Here is a 22,296-nt window from a genome sequence, read left to right as displayed (position 1 = left end):
AGCAGAAGCCCCGACCCCCACATATCCCTCCAGACTGGGGCTAATCACTGGGCTGTTCCCCTCCTGCTGCAGGGGGGCTATTCTTAGAGCCTCCAGCCTTTTAGTGCCCCAGCACTGCACTCCCAAAGCCTGCGGCACAACACAGCCACACAAAAGCACTTCAACTTTTGACTCAGAGCAACGAGGACAAGAGTGCACTCTGACACGGCTAAGGGCGGGTGTGTGTGTGTGTGTGTGAATGTGTGTGTGTGTGTGTGTTTGAAAGGGGAGTGCTGTAGTAACAGACCCACGTCACGTGATATCTATTCTGGGGCACAGAGCATTTTCAAGACACTTTTATTGCTCAATTCTGGCTTATTCATGCAGATTTTTTTGCTGAGCACAGCAGTGTGTATTCCAGATTTTAGACCAATGATGTAAATTGTTTGTCATTAACGCTTTACTGTCAGGACCGTGTTGGTTTTTGGTGTGTAGAGAGAGGGGATAAAAGAAAGTGACATCTATTCATTCAGTTGTTCTCCATGTTTGCGGAAAAGCATTCGTTCACATCTCTGTGTCGTCTTACGGTTTTATAACCTCACAGCTGTGTGTTTGTTCGTTTTTTTTGTGTGCTCAGTCCTTGTGGATGTGTGTGTACATGTACTGAGTGCTGCTGTAGGCTTAATGTCTCTATCTCTATTTTGATGATAAGATTAACAAGGAACTCCAGAACCCGATTGCTTTCCTTCCTGTTTATCTGGTCCTGATAACGGTCCGATTAGCTCCGAAGAAAATTCACACGAATACCACTTAAAGAAAATGCCTAATAAAGAAAATATCAAACATTATAAATAGTACTTTTTTGTTGCTTTCTACGAGCAATTGCTGACTTTTGAAAGTCAACAGATGCTGGAGGTTGTGTGGCGTTACCACTCAGTCTGAGAAAGACATGTAGAAAATCCCTCTCTGTCCGCACAACTTGTTTACTTCCCTCGTTTCCTTGTTAATGGTGCCACTCTGAAGTGTTGTGATTGTTTACCTCAGTACAGCTCCAGTCAGGGGTTCACTCAGTGCCAGAGAAAGTCGTCTTTCTGCATTGCAAAACCTACCTGAATCGACATCAGTGTTTAACAGGCAGCGCCCTGTCTGTTGGATGTTGAACACACCCTGCACATGTGATGCAGGTGGGCAGGCTGTTCAGAGCAGGGTGTTGATGGCAGTAATGGCGTGGCTGTTTCCTGTCCCACGCTGCACGTCTTTGATCTTTATTTGGTGTGCTTGTGACTATCATTGACACAAGCACAACATCCGTTAGCGTCCACGCAATCATGCAATCAAGCACACATGTCGTGACTTGTAAATGACTTTTGGAGGTCATAGTGTGCCAGCTTTGGTTTGATGCACTTTTTTAAATTAACAACAAATCTAAATGGCTTTTCCCTAATGTTCGTCCGGCTCGCTCAATAGAGCTCTGGAGACTGTAATGCTTTGTGGCAATGTCGCATAAAAATCAGTCTATAAATAAAGTTGACTTCGCTTTACTTGAACATGTTGGGTCTTGTTGAGACAGAAGCTCTTCTTGTGTGCTAATATTTACAGATGTTTACATCTTTAACTTCTCTTTTGCTATTCCAGACACTCTCTGTTTTTTTTTTTTACATCTGTCTGCTACTGATATCAGTGCCTGGAAGAGAGACTGCCGTTGCTGATTGTCTCGTACTTGCTTTATCAGTTCCAGGAGATCTCTTTCTCCTCTTTTTTTTGCGTAGCTTCTTGCCAATGTCTGCCATTAGCCAGGCTTTGTGCCAGCACCAAAGGCAGATGGTGACCCTGATGGGGTCATGAGACTAGCGTTGCTACGCTGGTAGCCAGGGATGGGGAAAGGAAGTGGTGCTGTCCCCAAGACAGATGGGTTGGTTCCCATGTTCTTCTTACCCCCTGATCTCTCTCACTCTCCCACGCACATAAATACTCTCAGCTCCATTTGCCAATCTACTGGAATGACAAGCGTCTGATTCCAGAGCATAATGATCTTGTGGTTGTCATCTGCAGAGGCCTTTTTAAAGGCGGCAGGGTCATCATAAGGCTGTCAGTGGTAGGGCTGTATCCCACAGTGATGGCATGCTTTGTATTGTCTTCATGTTAGTCACTGTCGTTCGGCATCTTTGTGACTGAGAATGAAGACTCAATAACCCAAAGAGTGTTATGTAATGCATGTCTTGTCCAACAGTGGAATGTAAAAAATGGGCCAAGGGTGGTGTTTGGAATAATTGCGCTCCACTCAAGGACAGCTTGTTAGTCAAACTTAGCTATCCATATCAGAAAGGAGTTGTTGTTTTTTCCAGTTAAAACTACAAGCATGGGGAAATTGGGTTGGTGACTTTTTTTTTTTTTGGTCAAATTTTAGAATGCTCATACCTATTTTGCCCTAATTGGAAGTCTCATTCTACTTTAGGAATATTAGCTGTGTCTCGTTGCCAAGAAGGATGCTACATCGCATCCTGAACTGACTACAGGCCATTTATATGCCATTGCCTGGAGCTGTGCATATGTTATGCTCCATTTCCCTGTGCTCAGGAACCAAACACCCTCAGACAGCTATGGGAAATTAAATCACTGATGTCTTACAACCTGCAACCTGCTTGATGCTAATAGCTTTCTTTGCAGTTTTCTTCTAATTGATATGGTGCACCTGCAAGCACTGGTGTGGCAAAACATCACAAATACAGACAACACAAATACATTTAGAGCAACACTGACACATTTATACATGGCCTATTAAGATCAAATGGTCAATTCTATTGAAGGGCTTCTTTATACAGGTTCTACAAGGAGGTCATCTGTCCCTTTAAACAGGGTATCTACAACAAGGAGCAAGTCTCGCACCAGCCACACTCCCATTCACACACAACCCTTTCAAAATCCTCCATGGCTGACAACATTGGGGCTTAGTTTGGTTCATGTCCTGGTCACAACCCCTGCCTGAGTAATTACCTGGGCTCATCAGCATTATAGACCTCTGCACTGACTCCTTCAAGCTGCACCTGAAGGCCTTCCCCAGTCAGAGAGGATTCTTTTGCAAAAGGTGTAGAATGGCTTGTGTCAGGGGTGCACTGGGTGTTTTGGAACTAATATCTTCATGATACCAGTGGTGCTTTACAGCCTTATCGTCTTCCTTGCCTTTTCTATAAGTTGTGAAGGACCTAAACCATGCATTAGTCTGGCATGACTTCAAACACACACCCCATAGCACGAAAGTGAAATAGGGGTCTCTTGTTCATTCTGCCCTTTTTATGCCCTCAGAGACACTAAAACTTTGAGAATCTAATTTAATCAAACCTTCTTATGTCTAACTGTAATGTATCTTTCTCCCTTTCTCTTCCTCATCTTTATGATCACCCATTAATACACAGGTTGCAAGAAACCCACCGGGCGGCTATTAAAGTGATCCAGCGAATGCGCTATTTTGTGGCCAAAAAAAGGTTCCAGGTAAGACTGACTAGATTTTTCTTAACTATGAATAAATTCTACTCTGAAATCAGAAATCTCTATGCAGTGATTCTGCAGGCAGGTAACTTTATATCTCATACTGTGCTCTTGGCTGTGGGATTTCAGTGTTAAGGTCAGATCGCTTATCACCATAATGTGAGTAATTACGAACTATAATTGTGTCTCCATGAGGAGTTCCAATGTAATTGAGGTTTAATGTCTCTCCCGGTGCCTGTTGAAGAGCTGGAGTCATGCTAAAAGGTCTTTATCCACTGTACAATTCCTGAACATTTAGCAACTGAAAACTGCTTTTTACATTTGTATTTTTGCTACCTGCTCAAAATGAACACCAACAAGAAGCAATGGAACTAATAGAGCTACCAGTACTGCTTAATGCACAACATGATATTTTTGCCTAGAATGCGGGTAGAAAGGCAACACTTCCTAAAAGGCAGCACAACTCTTAATCACAGTACTACTAGGAAATGATTCTGCTGCTATAGGCTGTTAACTAATAATCGATTCCTATAAGCCAAGCACTATTAATTATGCAGAGAAAGGCAGATATCATTAAAAGGCCACATTCACAAAGACATAGTTATAGTTACAGTTATACACATATATGTTTAGAGCTGGGTGTACAGCTGTGAATGTAAATTTTCTGCTTTGTCTTTCTCAAAACTGACATGAATTATTGAAGTCTCGCTAAGACCATCTCCTGTTGGTTAACCCATGTATACGTCAGCATACATTTCATCAAAAGGTGAACTTTTGTAACAGATGATGGAGTGTGATTTTGATTCACTGGCAAGCGTTGGTGCGAGCTGTCTGTCAGGGCATTTCTCATTGAAATGGATGGTAACGATGTGGTTTTGATTAATACCAAAAAGTGCTTGGGAATGCAGTCTTACTCAATCATCATTTATAAGTCTCTGAGGCTTATAGCAATATAAATGTATCTCTTCCTTACCTGATGAATTGTACTCAAAAGTATCTGCCTTGTAGGACTCTATTAATCATTATCACCCTATCAGACATAGTGTAATCTCACTGGTGTAAAACCATGCACATATAGTACAGGTCTGTTAATATCACAATGGGGGAAAATGTGATCTAAGTGACTGTGACTATTAGTTTGTTGGAAGGCTGGTTGGTTTTAGTAGTTCAGAAAGTGCTGATCTAATGGGATATTCATGTACAACAATGTCAAGAGTGGTGCGAAAAACCAAAGATGTGAAGTGAGCGGTGGTTGATGAGAGAGATCAGAGGAGAACGGTTTGATTGGTTTGAGCTGATAGAAAGGCTACAGTAATTCAAATAACCACTCTTTACAACCATGCTCAGCAAAAAAGCATCACCAAATTTGCAATACATCAAACCTTGAGGCGGGTGGGATACAACAGCAGAATACCACATAGGGTTCCACTCCAGTCAGCCAAAAACAGTACTATGAGGCTACAGTAGGCACAGACTCACCAAAACTGGACAGTTGAATATTGGAAAATCATCACCTTGTCTTTTTCCAATCGTTCACTACAGGTGTTCCTAATAAAGTGAATATATAAAGTGAATATATAAAGCCAATGAGTATATAGGAATAGTAGAATGTGGAAAAAAAACTATTAAGGTTGTTCATGATTGGCTCAAGATTTAGCAAAAGTTTGAGAAAACAATGTTTTTCAATGTTGAGCAGTAATTGCTGAGTGGTTAATCATACCGCTTTTTTTTTCATTAAACACAGTGATTTCTTTAAATGAAAAAATACAGGCCAAACAAACAAAAAATCTTTCATCATTGGGTCATATAGGTTCTAGATTGTATGGACATATTATATCCAGCTACACACATTTGTGTTGGTGTCAGGTCTGCATCCCACACACTCTTCCCCCTTCTTGCATTAGACACTCGACAATGGTCAGTCTGTTTCTGTTGCGTTTTCAATCTTTGTCCTCCTTCCCTCTCAGTGTCCTTTCATTTGCCTTTGGCTTACCACACTTACGTGTCTCTGAAATCCCCTCACCCCTCCTCTTCTCCACCTCTCACACACTCTTGTGACACCAAACACATAATCATGAACGTGTGTCAGACACTGGCAGCCAGTTTCAGTGTCTGAACTCATGACTCATGTTTGCTCTTCTTTGAACAGATTTACTCCCGTCTGAATTGGGAGTTCTTTTCCCAGAGATGTGTGAATGTTTGCATTTTTTCTTGCTCAAGCAACTGAAGCCTCATAACAAACACATGACTTCCCACATTCTCCACATGTTACTTGGTGTCATCAAATAAAGTCAAACAGCTCAGGGTGTCAGACTGCAGATCTAATCAGGTTCAAAAGCAAGGAATCAGTGCTTGAGTGCTTGATCAATATGAACGTTTGGTGTTGGCACATGTGGGTTTCTTTTCTTCAAAGCTAAACTCAAAGCAAAGAGCTCTTAGTGCTCTTTGATCTACAGCAGGATAAATGTGAGATGATGAATGTATATATAATGTTCATAATTATGCAGTGATTTACTCATTTTCTCATGTGGTTACGTGTTAATTTTAGTATCTCTGTGGTGTTTATTTTTGTAGTACAAATGTTTCCTTAGGTTGTACTTATAAGATAAGGAAGGACAAGTAGAAACACAGCCCTGACCATGTTTGTGTGCTTGCAGCAAGCACGTAAACCATATGATGTCAGAGATGTGATCGAGCAGTACTCTCAAGGCCATGTCAACCTCATGGTACGCATCAAGGAGCTACAGAGGAGGTGGGATACTGCTTCCAACTTCTTTCACATTTCTGTGAAATATATGCTCCAGCTCAAAAAAATTCTGGAGATTTTATAAGCGTACTACAGTTTTAAGCCATTTTTTAAAAAATGTATTCTAATTTAATGTATGTCACTTCTGTATGGACTATTAGAGCAATGAATATATCTCATTAATTAATCTGCTTTATCTGCCTTCCATAGACTGGATCAGAGTTTGGGGAAGATGTCCTGGTTCCAGACAAGTTCAGGTAAAGTTGTCTAAACAAAGTCTTTCTTTGTCACAATAAAACAAACTAATTAAAAGACAGCACATAATGTATGTAATTTTGAGGGATGATTATACTGGAGAGGCTTAAGACATTGTGTATAACACCAATAGACTCCAGAATGCATAATTGCTATACTTATATCAAATTTGCTGTTGGGCACCAATCCAATATTTTTGGAATATTTGGGGGAAAAAAGTTATGGAGATATTCTTGTTTTAATCTTATAGTTCATTTACTTCTTACTTCTTTACTACACCATGTTTGGTCTAGGAGGCCTATAAATTGTAACAAGAAAGAATACATTTTGCTTTCTAGAAGTAGAAAAAACAGTAACATTTAGAACCAGTAAGTCAAAAAGACATAAACTGGTACTCTGTTTTGTTTTTTTTCTGTAATAATAAACACTACATCATAAATGGTAATAGTAGTAGTAGTAGTAGTAACACCTCTACCTTGTCCATGAGCAAATGGATTATGATTATTTAATGTTGTTATTATTAAAGTTGGGTGAATTCATGTAAAAAAAAACTGATATGTTTCGTCATTATTTTGTTGGTATCCCTGGATTGTTTTTTTTTTCTTTTCAGAGCGAGCTAGAGATAGAGGCACGAATACAATTGGCTCCAGACTCAACAGAATGGAGGACAAGGTAAGCCCTTGCGTTTTCAAACATGGTGGGAAAGTCACTTTCATTTTGAAGTGACTCGTACTTGAAATACTTGAAATACTGCCATCTCTAACTAAATGCTTTCAGAGAGCGTCACAAATTCTTGAAATCTACATTGTGACACTGATTCACTCACCATTAATGAGGACCATAAAGAGATTTTCTGAAGCATATGTAAGCATTACCCAGGCTTGGCTTCATGCTGTTTAGCTAGGGGAAGTAAAACAAGTCTTATTACCCTTAATCTAATGTCTTTTTTTTTTATCTCTTGAGTACTGAAGAGAACTGAAATCAGCGGTGTGCTGATAAGGATGTTTAGTGTCATAAAGGAGACAACAGTTCCCCACAACAGTTTGACATAACAGGGTTTTTTTTTCTGACGGTTTCTATTTGGTTACTCAGGTTAAGGTTAGGATTAAATTAAGGTGTAAGAATAGCATTAATTGTCTGAATTAAAAATTATAGCAGTGGAAAGTTAACACAAAAATACTAAGACAAGTGTGTGTGTGTGTGTGTGTGTGTGTGTGTGTGTGAGAGAGAGAGTTTGTATGCATGTGTAGCCTCTTAACTGGCTTGACTGACAGCCAGGGACTCAGGAGCTTTACAAACACTCACTATGCTCCTGTTCATTTGCCACTCTGGCCCTAAATCCCTTTACAAACACTTTTTTTTTTTAGCCCAGACATGAACTCCAGGGAAAACACACACTTACTGACGTACTTCTCCCCCACCTTGTGTCTGCACTGCACTCCCACTCTGTGTCTCATGTTCTCATACTCTCATACCTCAGACAACAGCCATGTTTTTTTTTTGTATACCTAGCACACTGGATTAGTATCACACACGCTGCAGTGGCAGATCAGTTTGCAAATATTTGCACTTTTATTTTTTCCACATATTTTTTTTAGTTGCCACGGAGACAATGATGGCTGCTTCCAGTGATGACAGGATGACCCGCCCCACAATCTATTGCTCTTCTTCCCATAGTACAGTGGTAAACAGGAAGCAGACAGTGTGTGACATAAACAGGAACAAATAGCTGGAGCTTTTTAGGTAAACAGGCGCCTGAGGCATTCCTCTGACTTGCTCGTTGTATTCTGCTCTGCCACCCACTGTGAGACCAGCTACTCCAGTATGTGGGACAAAGACATATTACACAAGATATCACACTCATATTATATATATATATATATACATCTAGAAAAATATGTATAATATGTAGACATTTTGTGTATGATCATAAGATTTTTGCGTATGCACACATTTAGTCCCAATGGTAAAACCTTTCATTGTAATCAGTTGTAAAGCTGTGTCTAGTGATGGCTAGTTGTGATATTTAATGGGAGCACTAAAACAAATTTTACTACCCATTAGTAACTCGCTGTTACTGTTATAAAAGTATCAAGTTTGAGCCTTATAGCACGCTCATTGCTTAGGCATTAGTTTAAAACTATTACACATACACAAAGGAACGCACTCACTCGTTGAAAGACGGATAGACAGGACAATTTGTGCTTCCTATTTTTTTTTTTTTAAACAATGGTTTAAAATCCATAATCATGCTGCGTCCCTTCCGAATAACAAGCACTTGCAGTTTGAGCACTCTTTCGTTCCAATCAATGAACGCAAAACTTTCTTTAAATGATCGCAAGACATTCTGTCCTTTGTCCCTTTGTATGATTTGTATTTTGATTGCTAAATGTTTGCTTAATTTGTATGAAAAAACTTTTAAAGCAATGTACCTCATTCATGTTTATTATACCCACTATTATATTTCATGTGAGCCTTCTCAGTCACTGCTGATGAAGTGTTTTGTACATGACAGCGATGCAGATTAGCCCCAGTGGATGTAAGGGAGTGGTTCACTTCAAATCAAATTTCAGTTCAGTTCAGAAACCTAATGATCAAGCCAACAGTGACAGTGCCAAGGAAAACTCCCTGAGAATACATGAGGAAGAATGCTTGAAGGGACATAAAATGGAGCCCTTCCACTTCTGGGTGATACCAGATTCTGAGTTTCTGATCCAGATTGCTAGAGATTCTGATTATGAATCATTACTCTTGCACAACTGTATGCTATAAAGTCAGTATGGAGTATGTTGACAGGATGTTCATTATGAGCATCAGGGTATATTTTTAATGGTTTTTAGCTTTAAACCTATGGTCCAGGTGGGGTTAACCCATTTTTACCAGATGGCCCTTACTGTGTCTCAAATCACATACTGGTGTTTTATACTTCACTACTTTTGTGTGTACATCATTGTATGAATACAAATGTAGTATTTGTCCAACAAATTGTGGTGCAGCAGGCATTTTTTGCATTAGCCTCATCATGCACAACAGTACAGAAAATGAGAAGCTTGTATCAGATAACAGTACTGCATTCATTATGCCACTTCTGACTCAAAACTGTATTTAAAAAAGAAAACTGAAAAGACACTTAGCAACCTGGGAGGCTGAAAGCTAGCATGTGCTTCCTCTGGGACGCGTGAAGCCAGCCACCGCCTATTTTTCAAACTTATGCTCATGCTATGTCACAGGACAGCTGAATACATTTGGAGGAAAGGAGTAACTGTCAGCTGCAGAATACATGAGCTCACAGATGTCCGTATCGCTCTGATCGACAGGAAAGAGTGTGGTGCCATCCCTACATAACTACTGTAATTTGACTCCCACATGTATTTTTAACATACCTTTCTTTACACACGCCAACAAAGTGGTTAATAATTGAATTTATCCAGATTTATTATCTTCTAGATTAGTATATTGAATACTTTTAGGTCATAGTATGCAATTTCATGCACAGCATCGATGATTGTAGGATCCTTTATAAACAGCCTGTGAAATTCTTTGCAATGCCTGATGTGAAGCATGTCAGCTCTCAGCTGTAAGCCATCATATCCAGCAGTCTCATTCCACTCCATTTGAGCTGGTTTTTGTCTCTCCATGCTTAGAAGGATGTATATTTGTATATCAGCGTCTACATGGGAGAGCTTGCGCATGTTTACATGTGGAATCCCATGCCATGTGCTGGATGGCTGTGTGTTTGTGAATGTGTTTGCGATTGTGTGCCTTAACGCTACCTTTGTATAAACTATGTTGTTGCTCAGAGACGCTCATCTGGTGATTTGTAATAGGGTGGAGACGGACTCGGCTCCAAAGATCACTTAACATGGAAGGACACTCAACCCCACAGCAGTATATCTCCATATGCATCTAAACATGTAATGTAAATATATTGCTGCTTCATGTCTGGACAAAATAATTAAACAGAAAAGAAGGCACGATATTTTTGGATGTACTTTATCTTTAATATCCTAAGCATTACAAGCCAAATACATGTACATGATGATATGCTAACTGAAATGGGAACTATGTTATGATACGAATTACAGATATATAAAGGTATTTTACTGTGTTAAATTCCTGGAAGTATTAACAGTCTGGGAATGTACACAAAACCAGCACTCACTGGAAGTCCTGGAATAACTAAAATAGCTAAAAAAGCAAGTACGATATCATAAAGTGCCTGTGTTAGTGAAATGTTTAGTAAATATTCAACAAGTTTTAAGAAAGACAGACTGTAATGTTCCCGAAATAACATTTCTGCGATGTTTTTTTTAAACGGAAAAACGGCTCCAATAGCAGGTTTCTCCTATTATTGCTACTCAAAAAAATATTTAGAAAGTAAATAACACTAAAGAACCACTAGTGTTACTGTTCCTGCAACAAACAATGTGAACGTTGTAAGTACATTTATTTAAAAATAATTATTTATTTTTTTTAAAGAAAGAAAGATTGAGATTGAATTTTTACAATAAATTTTTTACAGTCTGTTTTCTGTTTCCTGGGCTCTGGGAGAACCCAAAAAAACATCCTGAATGCTCTTGGAACAAAAAATTCCAGTTTAGTTCTTTTTCATTTGTATAGCACCTAAGACCTAGTCACAAAAGCTGCTTTACAGAAATCCGGATGTAGATTTATATTTAGTTCCCTAATAAGCAAAGCCAGAGGTAACAATGGCAAGGAAAAGTCCCTGAGACCCTGCTTCTGGGTGACATTATAAAGCACTGCTCTTCTACAGTTGTATACTATAATGTCAAACAGTGCAGAGTGTGTTGAAAGGATGTTCAGTATGAGTACATTATAAATAGTATGAGCATAAGATGGTGTTTATGATTACAGCAGCAGCTCTTATGTACAAATCTACAGTATCCAGGTGAGATTTTTCTATTGAAGCAAGGGTGAGACCCAGGGGTGTAACCTGGTCTGGGCATTTGGGCCTGTAGCCCTGAAGATCTGCACTTTGAGCGGTTTGTCATTACGTAACTGAATGTCAGTAAAAGAAGACGGCTGTGTTATAAATTTGTAAATTCAGTGAACGGGGTGTTGTATTTAATCCTCGTTGAACAGACGCAAGACCAGTCAGACAGGGTTTACAGGAAAATACGTGGAAATACTCACGTTTTATTGGCTGACAGTTCTCAATTCCACCAAACGCAAGTTTACACAGTCAGTTAGTATGAGGGAAAAATTAACATACACCGATTTTTTAATGGTAGATTTAAGCAATTTGCCCTCACATGCAAGAAAAAAATGCATGGAAACTGTCTATTTAGATGTTTTAAAAAGTTTTTTTGATCAAGAAGCATCTGGGCTCAGCCCCGCATTATTAACAGTCCAACTATTGCCCCTGGTGAGTCTTGGACATAAACTACTTTTGGGAAGTACAGATGTTTAGATTGTCTATGTGAACCCATGCACAACCGCAATGTTTAGAAAATGATTAGATGGGTTTTTGTCATTAAGGTTCCTTTATCATTGATAAGGTTCCTCAAATATCGGGCTTGATACAGAATTTGTTCAAAGATTTTAAAAAAAAAAAAAACTTGCATGTCTAGCCATTTTGTAGTACACTTAATGTACTTTAGCTCAGAGTATTTGACCTCAACAGGTTATATTCCTGAAGATTTGCGATATGTGACTTTACATGATGCACTCTCTTGTGTCTTGTGTTCAGATCACACACATGGACAAGACTCTGAACCTCATCGCTGAATCTCTGAACCTCCTGCTGAAGAAGGAGAGTGATGTTAGCAGTGTGGCAGGAGCAGTGCAGAGTCAAAGGGCCCCCATGCTAACACGTGACCTCAGTCTGCCCACGTATGACCAGCTCTCCACTCCAAGTCCAGCTGACCTTGAGGAGAGCTCCTGAGCTGAAGCAGCCTCCAAAGCTAGTGAATCTGGTGCCTTGTCTGGGGTGAGGTTTGTGTTGGAGAAGAGTAGACACAGACAAAAGAACACTGAATTTGTATTTAATCTTGATTAGATTTACTCAGGTGGACCAATCATAATGAGTTACTTTGTAAGACGGATTGAAAGAATGGAATCTCTCATACACATACAGTATGACATGGATTACTGAGTGGCGTGGTGTGTTTACTGTATACGAAAAAATATGTGAGATCATTTTTAATTACTAGAATTTCTTGATATGCTGATTAATATTAATCGAAAATTTAGGTTTTAATGCAAGTTATGGTTCCAATTTATGCATCCAATGGTTGCATAAATATTTATTAGATCCAGTGATATGGGGTGGTTTTCCAATCTGTACATTTGAAATCTAGTTTATTTATTAAGACATGTATACATTGAGTCAGAAATGCATACATGGATACATGTATTGATTTCCATTCACATGCTAAAATATTAGTGTGGTTTAAATAATGAGCCAGATGTTTTACTGGTTTATTCCAGAAGCAACACTGATGAATCCTTTTTTTTCTCTGATTTTTATACATGCTACTTTGCCTATTCTTATTAAAAAAATATTAACCATCACTAAGGTGTTTGTTTGTATGACTTTTCAGTGAGGTCCCATCTTGAAACTGTTTCTGTGTCTGTGGTTTTCCCGCTCTTTTTTGGTCCTTACCATAGATCTTTAGTGGTTCGATGGTGATGTGGAGGCATTTATGGTATTCAGGAACGGTTGTAATCCTTTTTCTAAAAAGTCTTTCAGCTACGCTTGAATTCCTTTAGTGCATCCTGACAGATCAATGACTTACGCAGCACACGACCATATGGGCAGCACCATGACCTGTGACCTCTTTGCGATACTTCTCCTCTTTTGGGTGAAGGGGCTCATTGCCATGGAGATGACCTAATTGTACACCCCCTGACCCCTCTCTTGTGAAGGAACATGGCCGTTCCTCTGCTCCTATCGAATATTGTTTATCATATAGACTAGTATTGCTGGTAAGATGTGTAATAAGTGCTCTCACACACTGACCATGTCTAGTTATAGTTTTTTATTAATTTATCTAGTTGAAAGATTGGGTTATTATGCATCTATCACACCAGACATTTAGAAATCTTTCAACTTATCAACTTATCAAGCAACTGTTCTAACCATTTTGACCTAATGAATTTCTGCAGAAGCTCTGTTGCATGTAGTAACTACATACTAGATTTTTCACATTTAACCAACTACTAACAAGTCGTTCTTTAGACTTTTCTAAAAACACATTTTTATTTATGGTATTGCTTAAAATGATTCGACTTGGTTATCTTAGTTACAGAGCTCAGTTCCAGAAAATATAGTCTTGCATCACAAAAACACAAAAACTACACCACAAAGTTATAAGAAGTAACTTTTAGCCTTGATTAAGCTCAACTGGTCTCAGTCTTCAATAATTCTGTGTCTACAAAAGGGATGAACATTTGTTGGTTAGGTGAGCGCTGAAGAAAGCAATGGGCTGAAACATCTGCTCACTGGTCTGTTTTAACTCACTGATCTTTGCACTTTTTTCACTATGCCAGTTTAAATGAATAAATATATATTTTGATAAGACCTTTGTGGTCTGGCTTCATTCAGTGTGCGGACAGCTTCTGCCTTGGACTTTGAACTTTTTCTTGCTTCGTGCACCTGAGGACATCGTTATTTCATTTAAGTGCAACTACCCTTCCACTTTCCATGATCCAACTTAAAATCTGATAAATGTTTTGCTTTCTTTGAAATGATTTTCAGTTCTCCTTTTTTATATAACACATTACTCAGCACAAATAATTAAGTGCTGGTCTGACGCATATAAAGTCAATATGATACTAACCGATGCAGTGTCATCAAAAAAATTTCTGCACATGAGCTTGTTCCTCATGGTGACTAATATCAGATGTTTCTTTCCAAGTTTTAGACACAGTTGTCTTCCGCAATACTTACTTGATCATTTTTTTAATAATGTTAATTCTATTCAGTATTCCCTAATCTGCTGATAATACATACATATATGTGTGTATAAATGCACAAGACAAGCATGGCTTTAGCCTCTTATATAACCCTCTTTCATAATGACTCAAAAGCATTTAAAGATCATGTAGGACTGACATGGCTGACTCTCAACACAGAGGGGTTTAAATTCTTTAAAAATAGAGCACAGAAGGTGAGTGAGTGACAAGAGCCAAGCATAGTAACAGCACTGACTGTTCTTTAGACTTGGCTACCCTGCAACAAGACAACTGTGTCAACAGTAAAGGCAAGAGGACAACAGAGCGGGCAGGCAGCATGAAGGGCAGGCTTTGCTACTGTGGGGGTCTGGGCCATATGCCGCCACATAAATGATGGGCCTTTGTTATGCGTTTAAAAGGACGCACTGCTGCCACTTTTTCTGAGACTGCTGAGCAAACTTTGGGAGCAAATGCCATTAATTCAAGCTAGTGAACCCATAGAGGTGTATCCAGCCTTAAAGACACAGCTTGCCAGTGCCTCGGATAGTTTTATGGGCCAAATGATTTGGAGAGAAAAAGAAGTGCCCTGACATGGAAAGAGGCTCAAGTGTTTGGAAGATGGATGGGTTGATGGTTTGGCAGCAACTTGGCAGCATGCTAAAGTTATTACAGGGTTAACAGCTCTGGGAAAGTGGTTTATTTGATAACGTTTGAGAAAATGTGTGTCTTAAATATGAGCTTTCTCAAATGAGATTATTACATGCTGCAATTCGATAGCATGTATTAAGGAATCATGTTATGTTTGGTATGATTTCAATTTAGCAATTAAGAATGGCAGTAGTATATAAAATTCACCAAAAAATTCCTGTTTACACTAATGTATTCTTAATGATCTAAGAGCTGGACAAAAGAATAGATTCAGATATGAGACCTGACTTCACTGAGGTGTGTACAGATTGCTAGGGGATGAATGGCTATGGCACTTTGGGATTTCTGCAAGTCAATATCGGGGTCCCAAGAGTCTTGGAAAATCATCCATCTGGTTAGAAATCCCACTGGTAATGGTACAGCATATTGACAATCTGGACATAATGATTTTATTGTAAAAGATCAAATAATGAGGTCCCAGTTCTACCCACCGGGCGTGCAAACCTATAATTTGTATAGATATTTCTGTACTACATAATATGTAATGTTATTACAGATGTTTTAACATAACATACAAAATCAGTGTACCCTGTCAATCCAGTACAACAACAGCAACATCAAACAAAGGAAATTGCACTTTGGTTAAAAATAAATAAATAAATAAATAAATAAAAATGAATAAATAAATAAATAAATAAACGAGACGCACATATTCCCCATCTTCAGGCAGATATTTGCTTTCTGGTGTAGGCTGGACTAATCTAGTAAAACTATATTGTCTTGCTTTTGCTATTAAATCATGATGGCAGACAATAATCCTTCCAATTGTATCTCTGTTGCTGGCGAAAATGTAATGTCATCAACTCAGCTGATACCAAAGAGTGCCTCTGATCAAAAGGAAGACAGATCAGACATGAGACCCATCGTTCCTCCTTGGGGTCTGATGGGAGCCTTGGGGGGCCAATCTCTGTTTTCTTGCACACGACTGCAGATAGGGCAGAAAAGCCAAATCAAACAGAGGATTTGGGGGCGCACAGGGCTCCCATTAAGGCGCACAAGCTCATTTGCAGGTGAATGCGATGGCACTCGCTCGGCCTGACGCGCCTTTCGCTCCTTTTGTTCGGCAGCGGCCTTTTTTTCCTGCCAGATGGTCGGAGAAATGAGACACGCCCAGATCCTCCCACCGACTGCGTCTCACCGCAAAGAATACAAAAATAAAATATCACGGGAAAACTATAGGCAACGAATTTTTATGCGAATACAGTTTATCTATGATGTTTATGCTGGTGATGTTCATCTTTACGCAAAGGCAAAACAACGAACTGTACTTTAAGAAAGAAAGAAAGAAAGAAAGAAAGAATATATTGTGTTTCAGAATGCAATTTCGTTTAGTGTAAAATTTGGCTCTGATTTTGAGGTTTCTAAAATAAAAATAAAAATTCCAGACAATTCCAAACAAGGGACACATTAATCAGATTACAGATATCAGAATTATTATATTTTTATAACATATACTGTGTTTGATTAACATTTATTTTATGCTATTTTAAAAAAAAAAAAAATGGTATTAAAACGCTTCAATTACAGACATTATATTATTATTATTATTATTATTATTATTATTATTATTATTATTATTATTATTATTATTATTTTAAAATCTTCAAATCTGGCCTGTTTCCAAAAATCATCGAAACACAAAGACCATCTAAACATCTAACCTAAACATTTAACCTAAACTAAGCATCTAACCTAAACTAAAAATGGGTTATTATTTGTAGGATTTTGAAGTTATAGTTTACTTAATATTGTAGATGAAGCACAACCTTTTTAAAATGTCTGACTATAAAATATAACACTAAATCCTTCTGTGTGCTTATAGCCTTATCTACAGTTGTTTTAGTAAAGTGCACTGTTATGCATAACTTCTAACAGGAAATTTTTAAAAATCATATATGTTTAGATTTATAGTCTAGCGAAAACGATTACTTACAGATAAAAATAAATAAAAATAGAAATGGCCAAAAAAAGAAGAAGAAGAAGAAAGAAAAATAGGTGGATATTACACCAAGTTTACCTGATACTTATTTATAAGCTATATCTAAACTCAGTATGAATCTAAAATGCTATAAATGTCTGGAAATTATTTTCGTTTGCATTGTAAACTTTGGAGCATTTGCTTCTTAGTAAGAGGCATTTCTAATTAGCCGTGTTGTTGTGGTGTCCTGCATGCGCTCCAATAGAGATGCATGTTATTTACCCTGCATGTGTGTGTGTGTGTGTGTGTGGGTGTGTGTAGGTAGAGTGGGAGGCAGGTGGTCGGCGTGTGTGTATCTGTGTGTGTGTGTGTGTGTGTGTAGCAGGAGCCCGTTTTGTTCCGCGGCTCTCCGTAAGTGTTTCATTAGCTGAGAGGGCGCTGAAAATGAAGCTCTTACACTGGGACAAAGCGGATGGGGGTTGTGTTTCTCAGAGGGCACCTGCCTCCTCCTTCATTATGGGAGAGAAAGTGGTCTTTAAATCCCCCCTATAACCGAGCAGCTGTCCAGGGTGGAACAGCTGAGAGGCTAAAACTTCTCTCTCTCTCTCTCTGTCTCTTTGTTGTTACTCTCAAATGTTCACATCCAATAAATACAAAGGGCAGGACATTTCTTTCAACTCTCCCACCTCCCGTAGGCTCTAGGTATTGAGATATTATAATCCTGCTCACGACAGGCACAACAATACCACCGAGTAAACAAAAATATAATTTATTTTTTTCCCCATTCAAGTCTTCAATACAAAGCTAGTATATACATATATATTAAAGAAGAGGCTCAGAAACATTATTTGCATCGTGACGTCATCCAACAAACTTAAATAAAACATAAAAAATATTGCAGTAAATAAACAATAGCTGTAAATAAAAGCGTGACACTATCATGGATCATAAATAAGCCATAAGTTAGTATATTCTTCCACAAGTAGACACAAATTCAGATGCTAAATTATATAAGAAACAATGTAGACTACAAAATAAAGTTCAAAACAAAATGTCAAGGGAAAATAATAATAATAATAATAATAATAATAATAATAATAATAATAATAATAATAACATTAAAAATAACAGTAATAATAATTAGAAAATAATTGCACCGTTCAGACGTTGTAACACTGCAACCAAGTCTGTTCTGGTAGAGCCAGTATTGCTACATTGATCAGATAAAGAGAAATAATAAAATAATAAAATAATAATAATAATAATAATAATAATAATAATAATAAAAAGTCTTCAGATCGTCCTCGATGTGTCCTTCATCCGCTCAGCAGATAAAACACAGGACTTCTGCATTTCTCAGTGCAAAGCATCTAAAAACAAAAGAAATAACAGGGGTTATAAACGGATTGAACATACTGAAAGCTTTACTAAGATGACTAAGAAGTTCAAACCATTTAAACAAATCTTATACGTGCGATTAAATCTAGCTTCTAAGTGATAAAGTCTTTTGGTGGTGGACCAAACAGTCAGCAAGTCATGACTCACTGAAGAAAAACCTTCCTGCCATTGTTAAAGCTGTTTTCCAATTACAATGACCGTTTTATATACATTTAAACTACTGAAGAAGACAAAAAAAAAAAAGAAAGTTGTTCTGACTTTAACCCTTACCATCTGATTCTCTTGCGTGGAGTAACTTCAGCAGGGATGGAGCTGGACTGGGATGTGCGCTCTGTCAGCTTAGAGTCCAAGCTCCGTTTTCTCCTGGGGAAGAAGTCTAGAGAAGGACAGAGAGAAAGATTGATGTTAGAAATAATAATAATAATAATAATAATAATAATAATAATAATAATAATAATAATAATACAGGCTGTGTATAAAGTATTGGGCTACTATTATTATTATTAATAATAACTAAGCCCATGTTACTTCCTAAGAGAATCTGGTACCTGAATTGATGTATATTACCTGTAATGTGCGTAGTGCTATTTCTCAATTCCTCTGGCACAGAGGTCCTGTTTCTTCTCCGGCACACCGGAGTGCCATGTTCTCGGGCGTTCAGCGCTCCGGACCGGTTTTCCTGGTTCACCTCCGCAGATGGACTCGGAGCTTCGGCGGAACTCTGCGCTTCATTTTTACATCCACACTCCGTGCTGGACTCGGCGTCTTGCGCGTTAACACCACGCGCTTTCCCGTTACGCACCGACTCCTTATAGAAAGATGGCACGGTGCTCACTGCTATTTCCTCCCACTCGTAATTTCCAGGCAACGGCACGTTCTCCTCGAAGTTAAAGTTCCAGCGGCTCTGGTCCTGTTCAGACATTTCCTGCAGTCTCCGCTTCATTTCGCAGTTCAGCTCTTCATGATCCACGGGTCCGAAGAGGTTGCGGCAGACCTTCGTGCGGGCGAGAACAGGAAACGTCCCGCGTGCGGCGTGTCGCTCCCACAGGCTCTGTATGTCCACGTTAGCCATGACGCGCTGCAGTTAGTTCGGTCTTACTCGGAACAGAACCGGCGTTTTGTGTTCAGGAACGTTTGACCAGGTTGATATTTATCCTCTTGGTGCTCGAAGGCCCGGTGTGTACAAAGCAGTAGCCAGGGATTGGTTTACTCCACGCCCCGCCCCTTGCGACAAACCCCGCCCTCCCCGAAGCGCATTGGCCAGAAACGGATAGTGCGCGAGCACAATGCTTCTTTGGTGTGTTTAGTCGAGTTGATGTAACTACCCACAAAAGCCATAAAGTCGTGAACATTGTTAAGGGAGCGGGATGCGCCTCGATGCTGAGCTGAAAAAGAGGGACACAATAGCCACAATTGATCGTAAATGCAGAAATTAAAAGGGGCTATTTTAATATTTTCATGCGATAATGTATCTATGAAAATGTCAAAGAATATAATCGTTATTTATTGCCCTAGCAAACGAGACTATATTAAGGAATTTGCCTTGCCTGTTGTGCTTATAGACATTAAACATTGCAATAGCAAAAACAAACACAGACAGCACTGGTAATATAACGCATTTACTATGAACTGATGATCTGAAGTGGATAATACACAACTATTAAAAATAACAGAATATTGTAGCTATATAGAGAATGTTCACAGATAAATATTGCACAGTGCAAAAAGATTATATTTTTTATTCATCGCGTGACCGTATAAAAATATTACCACAATTTAGAAAAAAGAAGAAGAATATTTTAATAAGATGCTGTCCTACTGTACCATACAGCAACTTATTCTTTGCTCTTGGCCAAATATCAAGATTAATTTCGTAATATTAATATTAGAAAATAAAATGGATTATTATTAGTAGTAGTAGCAGTAGTATTAAATGATGATGATGATGATGATGATGATGATGATGATGATGATGATTATTAGCAGCAGCAGTAGTAGTAGTAGTAGTAGTAGTAGTAATCTATTTTGGGGGTAAAATTATTAGTAGGCTAAAAGGTTTTTATGAGCTTACTAAGTATAAAAATCCGTTTTAAATAAGCTTTAAAGTTTGTTATATCTTTTCATGCATGTCTTAGTTCATGTGTAAGCTGTAAGTAGCTACCACAATGTGCTCCTCACCTCGAAACTTCTGAGAGAACATTTTGAGCATCTACATCTGTAACCGCATCCTGCCGCACTGTAGTCCGTCAAAATAGAGCCTGTTATTAACCAAACTATTCTGACATACAGTCTGGCACGTTATATATGATTTTGGGTGCAGCATTAGCAGACCATGTATGGTGAAAAGAAACAGCTTACAAATTGTTACTTGAACAAAACAGCAGACTAAATTGCCAAAACTTTATTACTCTCGAAATTAAGTCTACAGCTAAAGAATATTTATGATTACTAGCCTATAAGAACATTTAGTTAAGGCCTACTAAAATTTACTCTAATATCCCATTCAGAGTAAAGTGAATATCAGAAGCACACTGTATCCCTCCGGATACAGAAAACAAGATTTTTCAGAGCATTGAATTAATTTTAGAATAAAAAAAGAAAACATAATTACACATCATTTGTTATGCACAATTTCGGCGGTTTAAAAACTAGGTTCACTTATGGTGTAAAAAGTAAATGTTTGTTATCTCACCAAAGTCACGGACGAATCGTGAATGTAAAGATAGTGGAGACGTTTACTTTTTAAAAAGTGCAGATAATTCATATTTTTTATTGACAAAAGTCGTGATTAAACGTTTATCCTAAAGTAGTTCTGAAATACTTTAGGATAAGTATACTGGGGGGGGGGGCGGGGGGGGGGGGGGGTATTTTTTTATTCCCTTCTTGCTGTTGTTTTTTCACACTGCTGTAAAATATGAAAAAATGTCGTGCTGAAACCTGTAACTGTAACTTTACTACTTAATAACTAATGAGGCAATCATTTGTTTAAATGAAAGAAAAGAGAATTACTAATCAAGAATGAAACTGACAACATAGGCCTAAAAGTCCTATCTATAGATAAAGCAATCAAACTTGAAATCTTCTTATTGTTAGTGTATTCGTATTACAAATAATGATCTTAAGACCATCAAAATCGGTCAGTTACAAGTAGGGGACATTAACACGTCTGATGATCTCTGATTTGAACCCTCACAAACACTCAGACACACCAGTCTATCTACACCAACCTACGCTGAAAGTGAAATGTAGCCTGCAGTCTGTAATCTTTGTAGGTGCGAAGGCTATGTATATATATATTTTATTTTGAGGGTTTTATTTGCCAATAAATGGTTCTTGAGCAGCAACAGTTTCATTGATATTTCTGTCGCGCACCGCCCTCTTGTGGGCATTTAGACAAACTACATTATTCTGTTCTTTTTTATTTATTTATTTAGTTAGTTAGTTAGTTAGTTAGTTAGTGCGTATTATTCTCGAAATGGGTATTTCGAGTTTGAGTTTCCAAGGAGTTTCACATGTTCTGCACGTGTCCATGTGGGTTCCCTCTGGGTTCTCTGGTTTCCTCTCAACTTACATAAACATGCCAGTATGTGGACTTGCAAATCTTAGTGGCAATTGTGTGTGTGTGATGCTCTATGATGGCTTCGTGTCCCATCCAGTATGTATTTCTGCCTGGTGCCAGTATTCCCAGGATAGATTCTGGATCCACTCAGCATGCAGACTCACGAAAACATAACTCAAAAGTTTAATAGATAGGAAACATAAACTGTAATATTTAAATTTCTTTGTTTGACTGCTCAAGCTGGTTAAATACCCACTTACCAAAATACCAACTTTTCCAATAATGGTGATTCCATTTCTTTAAAGATGTTTTATATATTTTGTTTATTTA

General features: G+C 38.3%; 2 protein-coding genes across 3 annotated transcripts in view; one reads left to right on the top strand and one right to left on the bottom strand.

Annotated features, from left to right (window-relative positions):
• Positions 1-13,456, top strand: part of kcnq1.1 (potassium voltage-gated channel, KQT-like subfamily, member 1.1) — a 41,586-nt gene extending 28,130 nt beyond the window's left edge. For both annotated transcript variants that reach the window (XM_053617120.1, XM_053617122.1), the window contains 5 exons: positions 3,393-3,468; positions 6,123-6,217; positions 6,422-6,468; positions 7,077-7,138; positions 12,177-13,456. In XM_053617120.1, coding sequence (XP_053473095.1) covers positions 3,393-3,468; positions 6,123-6,217; positions 6,422-6,468; positions 7,077-7,138; positions 12,177-12,371 — 475 coding nt within the window. In that variant the 3' untranslated portion in view covers positions 12,372-13,456. The remainder of the gene's footprint in view (positions 1-3,392; positions 3,469-6,122; positions 6,218-6,421; positions 6,469-7,076; positions 7,139-12,176) is intronic.
• A 4,308-nt stretch (positions 13,457-17,764) lies between these two features.
• Positions 17,765-19,710, bottom strand: cdkn1ca (cyclin-dependent kinase inhibitor 1Ca). Its single transcript, XM_053617088.1, has 3 exons — positions 18,975-19,710; positions 18,678-18,783; positions 17,765-18,379 (listed from the first exon to the last, which is right to left on the bottom strand). Coding segments are annotated over exons 1-3 (612 nt in total). The 5' UTR covers positions 19,480-19,710; the 3' UTR covers positions 17,765-18,378.
• Between the last annotated feature and the right edge of the window lie 2,586 nt (positions 19,711-22,296).

This window comes from Ictalurus furcatus, chromosome 27, assembly GCF_023375685.1.
Source record: "Ictalurus furcatus strain D&B chromosome 27, Billie_1.0, whole genome shotgun sequence".
NCBI lineage: Eukaryota > Metazoa > Chordata > Actinopteri > Siluriformes > Ictaluridae > Ictalurus > Ictalurus furcatus.
The sequence above is the reverse complement of the archived record's forward strand: the minus strand, read 5'-3'. Positions and strand labels throughout refer to the sequence as shown.

Excerpts from the sequence above, each read along its gene's own strand:
- cdkn1ca (XM_053617088.1), bottom strand. The coding sequence starts at position 19,479 with ATGGCTAACGTGGACATACAGAGCCTGTGGGAGCGACACGCCGCACGC. Across the intron at positions 18,784-18,974 it reads TAGCACTACGCACATTACAG|ACTTCTTCCCCAGGAGAAAA; the intron begins GTAATATACATC and ends GTCCTTCTCTAG.